The sequence below is a fragment of the Cyprinus carpio genome, chromosome B25 (genome assembly GCF_018340385.1).
Source record: "Cyprinus carpio isolate SPL01 chromosome B25, ASM1834038v1, whole genome shotgun sequence".
In the NCBI taxonomy this organism is placed as follows: domain Eukaryota; kingdom Metazoa; phylum Chordata; class Actinopteri; order Cypriniformes; family Cyprinidae; genus Cyprinus; species Cyprinus carpio.
In genome coordinates this window covers 4053554-4062008 of record NC_056621.1, presented here as the reverse complement: position 1 = coordinate 4062008, position 8455 = coordinate 4053554, and the positions used below count along the sequence as shown (strand labels likewise).

Genomic DNA, 8455 nt, shown 5'->3' with positions numbered 1-8455 from the left:
TTTTTTAATTAATCGGTCAATGTTAGATATGTAATTGTGTATTTCCGCTAATTTTACATTTAGATTACCTTTGCAAAACCACTAACTATGCTTATGTTAATCTTTAAAGGTACTAATAATTTACCTAGATAAATATAATCTTTAGCATATCTCAAAATAAATAAATATGAAAGCATAATATAATTATAGAATATAGAATTTATTCATTTCTTACAATTAATATTTTCATATTGAAAATGTATATTGAGCATTATCAATACATTCATGTTTAGTAAATATTGATTTAAAATATTACGTGTAGATATGCATATTTATAATAATCTGTAATAACCCCATAATAATGTAAAATTATGATAAAATCTCACAAATATTAATATATTATATATAATTGTATTACTAACATTATTACATAATTATTACATTTTTTTTGTAAATATTTAGTATGTACAAAGTATTGTAAATATTATTAATTGAAAATAATACATGTAGACATACATGTGTTTTTTAAATATTGTGTGTGTACATGAAACTAATTATTGGCTTATTGGTATCAGCCAGTAATTTTTATATTGTTTCATGTCTAAATTGTATATATGTTCCGTTATTGAACAAATGACTTCGCTTGGATAATTTGCTTTTTTTTCCACTGAGCTCATCGCAGTGCATTCTGGGATGACCTTCTCCGTTATGGATACATGTGATGCTGCTTTAAAATTTAGCCAAATGAGGTATCATAGGACCAACAGTCTTTAAAAACGGCCTGTTTGCCATAAAATGTTGCCTACGTAGGCAGCTCACTAGGTTTGGAACAGAGCCACACTCTTTTTGTGCCCTTTTCCCAGTAGACCCCTATCCACTTTCATCACAGAGCATGGCATCAAATATGAATGAAAACATGCAACTCTGACACAGTGCTTAAATAGAACCCGAAGCATCTCCGCAGGGACTGACAGATGCAGCCGAGACTGTGCTGCCATCGCAGGATGGAGGGAAAAGCTGGATGGAGAGAACGACAAGAAAACAAAAGGAAGAGTGCAACCCCACTCTCCGGGGAGGAAAGGGTTAACCCCATTACGACAAACCAATCAGAGCAGGGAGCAACACTGCAAAATCGCCGCAGTGAGTGAGAGAGGGAGACTAAGATAGAGAAGGAGCGAACGAGAGAGAGAGAGATGGGGACAAGCGAGGATGAGGAGGTGCAACAGAGGGGTGCAACGGCAACACTTCAACGCATCACAGTGTGAAGAGAGCGTGTGGGATCAAGGCAGAGGAAAAGCAGCAGGACAGAGTTAGCAGGACAGTAGATCAAAGTCAGAGGACGTCTGTTTCACTCCGCTGGCACTGGTGACAGTTCACACGGACAGCATTTGATTCACGCTCCTCCGGGGGAAGCAGGTTTACGACGCACTGACATGCAACGGCTGCAAAAGTGTGTGCAGAAGATGCACTTGTGGATCTCAGATGATGCTTTGGTGAAGCTGTAGCTACTCTACGTTGCACGACAGATGAGAACTCTAGGAGCGCAAAGGTAAGAGGGCGATACTGAATAACTTTGGAGATCAAATGTGATTGAATGAATATGCATGCCACTGGATATAAAACCATTTAAACAGTTATAATCCAAAAATGCAGATGTCGAAACTTAGAAGATAGCAGATAAAAGGCTCCCTGGGTGACAACAGCATCTTTTAGAGAGCAATCTGTCAAAATTGGAGTTGCCTTAGTAAATCAAACTTGAATAAATCAACAAAACGAAGGATAGAGCAGAACTAAATGATTCATATTGCAAGAATGGAACCAAATATTCATGACTGAAGGAACTGTAGGTAATATTGAAAAAAATGTATCAGTGAAAATGACTAATCTGAATATCTGAGGGGACAAGTCCTTCTCAACGTCTACATTTTGTGATTATCTTGCCGCTGCCTGTAAACAACAATCCAACCTTAGTTAGTCTATTGATCCACGTCTCCGCTGACAAATTTAGCCCCCAAAACCTGATCGATTCTGTTTACGGTTTCCCCCGATTTATCAAACTCTGCTGGACTGTGACATCTGGGAAGAATGTACAGTGTAAAGTCTCATTCATGGCTGGAACATGATCACCTCGTTACACGTGAATCGTCGAGCCGTGTTCTTGACTGAAAAATAATGTGAGAGATTACAGACATAAAACAACACAGGTGCTTGTGTTACCTTCCCTAAAAGGCATTGCTTTGGAAATGAGTGTTTGTAGATTGTTCCCAAGATGCACGGGCCCATCCATCAACCCCTGCAGGTTCACAGGTGTACCTTCACATGGACGTTAAGCAAGACCAGAGCTTGTGCATTTCCAAAGACTGCTTGGTAAAGATGAATGGATAACACATGGAAGTCCTTAGTTGATGGTGGATTGGATGCAGGCTCAATGAATAATTGATTGTACACTTATCAATACTTCTTGCTTTTTTCTTGGCAGGACTGTAGGATTAAAGAGCTGAAGAAAACTGCATCTAAAGTGCAGTGCGGAGTCTCTCCGGCTTGCAAGGACATTCCCTAGAGTGGATTCCCCAGGTGAAGTCATTCCCATGCACACCACGGATGCGGAGAGGTTTTATCATGTGCTTCAGACAACGTTGACGACGCAGCCTAAAGGTCACCTTCTGTAAGGGGACAGGAAATTACATTTCCTACACCCAAAATGCACCACCCCCTCACGCTGACCTAAACAATTCTGTGACCTTGGATTCTTTGGCAGATGGCACATGCAAATCAATATGGATTTATCACCTTCTAAGGCCCATAAAAATTCAATAACGGGAATATATCAGCGTTGAAGGAACGGTGTGAGACCGGGTTACTGGATTTCTTCATCCTATCGAGGGAGATTAACACAACTTCCCAACCCTAATATGGATATAATAATCAAAACAATCGTTTTCAGTTGTCAAATTAATTTAGAAAAGAGAAATTGACAGCTGATCTCTGAATTGCTCGCCATTTTCTTTGGACTCTTAAACAAACAAGAGCGAAACTTCTGAAAGAGAATGAGAATGACACCTCTTTGTTAGTTCTGGACATGGCAAGGGATCAAACATATTGTTTGGTTTAGTAAAAATTAAAGAAATTGCTGCCAAATTGTCCTCTCTGACCGCTAAGCGAGAAAATTGCTTGGATTACGAGGATCAAGAAGTGCAGAATACATCCTTGAAAGGCCATGCCTGAGGCTGATGTGCAAGTTGTACCCCTTCCAGACTATCCTGACTCGACTGCTGACTCCCGAGGCTGAGAAAGAAGCTGGAAGGGGAAGGGTAAGTCAACAAATGTGTAAAATAAACTATTGGACAGTTGTCATTAGTCGTCAAGGACGTCCAGAAACAAGCTTGATGATCTGTGAGGTGTTGTGTTTTAGCTCATGAAGTCATTAGAGTTTCCATTTGGTTTCACTCCACTGTGTCAGTCAGAGTTATTAGTTATTAAGAGTTATTAGTTTCATGTTGGCACCTTGAAGCATCCATCTACATTGGAGTAAATTACAAAAGCCAGGTTCATACTTATTATCTCAGCGATCCTCTCTCTCTCTCTAAATTCTCCCTCTTGGTGATGAATGAAACCCAGTACTAAAGACAGTCACATTTGTAAATGAAGCAATCCATCGCTGCACAACAAATGAAAATGCACGGTGGACAAAAATAATAACTAAAGTGTGTCTATTCATAGCAGCGCCCAACGTGGAATGGCCAATGCATTATTAGTCACCGTGCATGCAAACATCAAATGTAAAGCCATTAGCAGGCCCAAAGGGAATCTGCAGACGCTTTTGTGCATTTTCTGAACTGATCCTTGTTGAAAATCTGCCAAATTCTATGCAAATGGAGTAAAACGTGGTCATTAAGAGATGAAAACAATTTCAAATCAGCTAAAATATTTAAATGGACTTTCAAGATGCAGAGGCAGTGCAGTGAATCCAGCAATAATTTACCACAGATACTGTGTGGGCCTGGTCTTCGGTTTAGAACAAGGGTAAAACACCCTTTATCTAATGGTTTTGTTGGTCTCGATATGTGGGACCCCAAACAGATTTCTTGAATCATAACATGTTGTTGCCATTACAGACAACTTCATTTGGGTTTCCTGTAGCTCAAAGAGTAGCACATGGCACTAGCTAGCAATGCCAAGGTCATGAGTTTGAATCCCGGGAAAAACAAGAACCGATGAAAAAAAGTAAATGTGCACCTTGAATGAAAAGCAGTTCGCTTTGGATAAAAGTGTCTGCCAAATGCGTAAATGTTAATGTTGTTTAGCTGCTATCTTTTAGATCAGTAGCACATCAACAAGCAGAGTTATGCAAAATTCAGAATGAAATCAGAGTGAATGAGTCTGAATTTTGAATGAACTTGGCTACAGCCCACAGAAAGCTGTATTGGAATGACAGTATCTATCTATCTATCTATCTATCTATCTATCTATCTATCTATCTCCAAGAAATTCAAATTTAAGACTTCATTTTTCAAAGTTATTCTTGACAAACATTGAATTTTTAGTCAAAAATGACATTTGTATGAATTCATTTGACTTTAATTTCCTTGTAATTCTTACATTTAAATTCAAATCTGTTTGCTACATAATGGATTCTCAATTCAATACGGAATGACACAATGCTTTTCAAAGTGTCTGGTCTTCCCACACATTTCTCTAACTATGCATCCTGCTGTTTTTACCTTTTAGGATAATGCACGTCCCTCCCGCAACGGAGGAAGAAAGCACCATGAGTAACGTTACAGTCCTCGACATCACCGAGTCCGTGAGTCCCGCCATGACGGCGGCCAGCCCTTACCCTTACACACTCAGCTTCCAGGTGTCCCTGACCGGATTCCTCATGCTGGAGATCGTCCTGGGATTGAGCAGCAACCTGACCGTACTGGCTCTCTACTGCATGAAGTCCAACCTGGTCAATTCCGTCAGCAACATTGTCACCATGAACCTCCACGTGCTGGATGTGTTGGTGTGCGTTTGCTGCATCCCTCTGACCATTGTTGTGTTAATGCTATCGCTGCAAGACGACACGGTGCTCGTCTGCTGCTTTCATGAGGCCTGCGTGTCCTTCGCAAGCGTGGCTACGGCAGCTAACGTGCTAGCCATCACTTTGGACCGATATGACATCTCCGTGAAACCGGCCAATCGTGTGCTGACTATGGGACGAGCGGTGGCTCTGTTGGGTTGCATTTGGGTGTTGTCCTTCCTCAGCTTCTTGGTGCCATTTATCGAGGTGGGATTCTTGGGACCGGAGCCCACCAAAGCCAATCAGACCGCCGTTGTGCACGTCAACGAATATTACACCGAACTTGGTCTGTACTACCACCTAGTGGCCCAAATCCCCATTTTCTGTTTGACTGCCATCATCATGCTAGTCACGTACACCAAGATCCTGCAGGCACTCAACATACGCATTGGTACACGCTTCCACGCCACGCAGAAGAAGAAGAAAAAGATGAAGAGGAAAAAGAACTTTTCCCTCATGTCAACATCTGAGCAACAGCTGCCCGAGATCACGGACGCCTCGCAGAGCAGCAACCGCGGAAATGCTCCGCTTGGCATGCGCACGTCCGTCTCGGTGATCATCGCCCTGCGCAGGGCTGTCAAACGCCACCGGGAGCGGCGTGAACGCCAAAAGCGTGTTTTCCGCATGTCATTGCTCATCATCTCCACGTTCCTCCTCTGCTGGACACCCATCACTGTTTTAAACACTGTGATCCTCAGCGCAGGCCCCAGCGACCTCACCGTCAAGCTCCGAATGGGTTTTCTGGTCATGGCCTACGGCACCACGGTCTTCCATCCTCTCTTGTATGCCTTCACGAGGCAGAAGTTCCAGAAAGTCTTGAAAAGTAAAATGAAGAAACGGGTGGTTTCCATCATCGAGGCGGATCCGCTGCCGAACAACGCAGTGATTCGAAACTCCTGGATCGATCCCAAACGGAATAAGAAAGTGACGTTTGACGATCACGAAGCAAGGCAGAAATGCCTATCATCTGAAGATGCAGACTAAAACCACTTTGCGACCTCCAGAACAGGGACTAGCTCTCATTAAAGCACTGTTATACAAAAAGGGAACCATGTTATGTGAATATTAGTCTTACATGAGCAGATATCGAAGAATCGGTTACTATTTATAACTTGGAATATAATATGATAGGTTCCATAGATTGATGATATTGCAGTTACATGGTGCATGTCCTTTATAAACCACTGTATGTACTGTAAATACATGAAAACTGAGATTTGTACATACTCTATCAGTTATGTTCCTCATTTATGACCTGTAGCCTGTGTATACATGTATTTATAATAAACTAGGTGGGGAAAAAGATGAAATCCATCTGCTTTTTGACTTGAACGCAGATGCTGTGAACATCATCTTGTGTAGGAATATGAACATATTATTGTTTCTGTGGAAGAAAAAAGGAGAATTACTAATAATCACATAGCAATTCATATGTTAAGCTCCAAACCTGAAAAAGCACTTACAAAAGTCATTATGATAAGACTTTTACTTTGTCTAACCTTATAAAATCCATGTCATCTCGTGTGTGAATATGAAGAGATTATCATTTCACAATTATTGACTAATCGTCACAAAGCAATTCATATCTTAAGCTCCGAAAACACTAAACAAAACAACAAAAAGCACTTACAATAGTCGCCTTGTGTTGCTGCACTCCAAGTCTTCTGAAGTCATATGACACTTTGCATGAGGAACAGATCAAAATTTAACAGATGGTAACCCTGCAAAGCCTTGAGATTCACAAAGAAAAGGAGGGAAGCTGCTGCAAATATCATTGTTTTAGAGCAGTCAAATCTGAGGAAACGTCTGGTTCATTTAGGCACTGCTGTCAAGGACAAAACGTCCCTCATTTTGCATTCACTGAAACACTAAAGTTAAGCTCCCATTCACCAAATCTGCATACATATTAATGAATATTTTTCCTGGTCAGCACTGTAGCTCTTAGAGGTCTATTGTGCACCATTACGAGAACATTCTGCTTTGCATGTTCAGAATAATTTAGTATTGTCAAGAATGAAATTAACCAATGCCAAGCCGAATTAGATCAATATCACAGTGATTTACATAGAAATCCATTAACAGTTCTGCGTGTTGGTGTAGGCAAAACTTTGCACTACATCACTTCGGAAACAATACTTTTCGTTGATGCACAAGTTTGCAGTCTGAATTGGATAAGATGAGACAAAAACCATGAAATAATACAAAAACAAAATTCATCCTCACTGGCTGCATGGTATGTGTGTTGTATGTTTGAGGTATTTTTAAAATTATTTATATACTATTGTAGCAGTTATGAATATTGTTCCTTTTATTTTAATATTTAAAATTATTTTAATTTTAGTTTACGTTTTAGTAATTTTGTAATGTGCCTTTCCATTTTTTATGAGAAAAAAAAAAAAAAAAAAAAAAAAAAAAAAAAAAAAATAAATATATATATATATATATATATATATATATATATATATATATATATATATATATATATATATACTGTATATATATTCATCATTCTAATGAATGACTCACTGAACAGTTTGGAGCTATTTTTGACTTATTCAACTTTCATTAAGTCTAACTCAACGTGAACAGTGTACTTACTGTAAGCCATGTGAGTCTTAAAATCAGAGCAATTACTGACTGGTTATTCCTACAACATCATGTAATTAAAGATTCAAAATATAGCTGTTTTGCAATAAATAGGCTATTACTTACAATTTACCATTCAAGCAATCCCAATACAGTGCTGCAGGAGAGAAAAGAGGTTTATGAACCCCAGGGAAGGATAACAAAGGTTTTGAGATGCTCATACATCAGCCTGGATGACAGGTAAAGTGCACTTGGCTTAAATGGGACAAATTTGTGGGTGAACAACGCAGCCAGAGAGATGGTGTCGGTTCGTCATTAATTACGCCATTTAGAATATATTGAAAGCTCTTATACTGTATATTAAAATGACAGTTTTAAGCACTTCCTTTGCTTCAAAACTCATCCAAACTCTGTCTTGTTTCCCAACGACCTCTACAAAAGCAATATCAAGCCAGCATCCTGCGGCGTCAATGGGTCACACCTACAGAGTCCTGTTATTTGCTAGGATAAAATCATATGTTTGATTTGAAATGCCCTCTGCAGACATCTGATGCCGGTTTCACGGTGTTGTAAAATTCAGGTCACACAGTGACCCGCAATTCACGGCTCTGTCTCATTCCAAGTGACGGCACTTCAAACAACCAAACGGGTCGCTCAATATGCGGCGGTGACCTTTCGTCACACTTCGCTCTCAAAGGATTTGCACCTCTCAGATCGTCCTATAAAACTGTAATTGAGAATCATCAAGCCCTCTATAAACAATGTACCACAAGGGTTTCGTAAAAGTAAACTGTGTTAAATCTTTTTTCAGATATAAAGCACGTCAAG

The 8455-nt window shown here is 39.8% G+C and overlaps 1 protein-coding gene across 1 annotated transcript; it reads left to right on the top strand.

The window, feature by feature from the left end:
- Positions 1-1010: 1010 nt before the first annotated feature.
- On the top strand, positions 1011-6347 carry gpr22b (G protein-coupled receptor 22b). Its single transcript, XM_042753224.1, has 3 exons — positions 1011-1528; positions 2459-3290; positions 4708-6347. The coding sequence occupies exon 3, from the start codon at positions 4712-4714 to the stop codon at positions 6023-6025; it is 1314 nt and encodes a 437-aa protein (XP_042609158.1). The 5' UTR covers positions 1011-1528; positions 2459-3290; positions 4708-4711; the 3' UTR covers positions 6026-6347.
- The last annotated feature ends 2108 nt before the right edge of the window (positions 6348-8455 follow it).

Coding starts and splice junctions, on each gene's coding strand:
- gpr22b (XM_042753224.1), top strand. CDS start 4,712: ATGCACGTCCCTCCCGCAACGGAGGAAGAAAGCACCATGAGTAACGTT.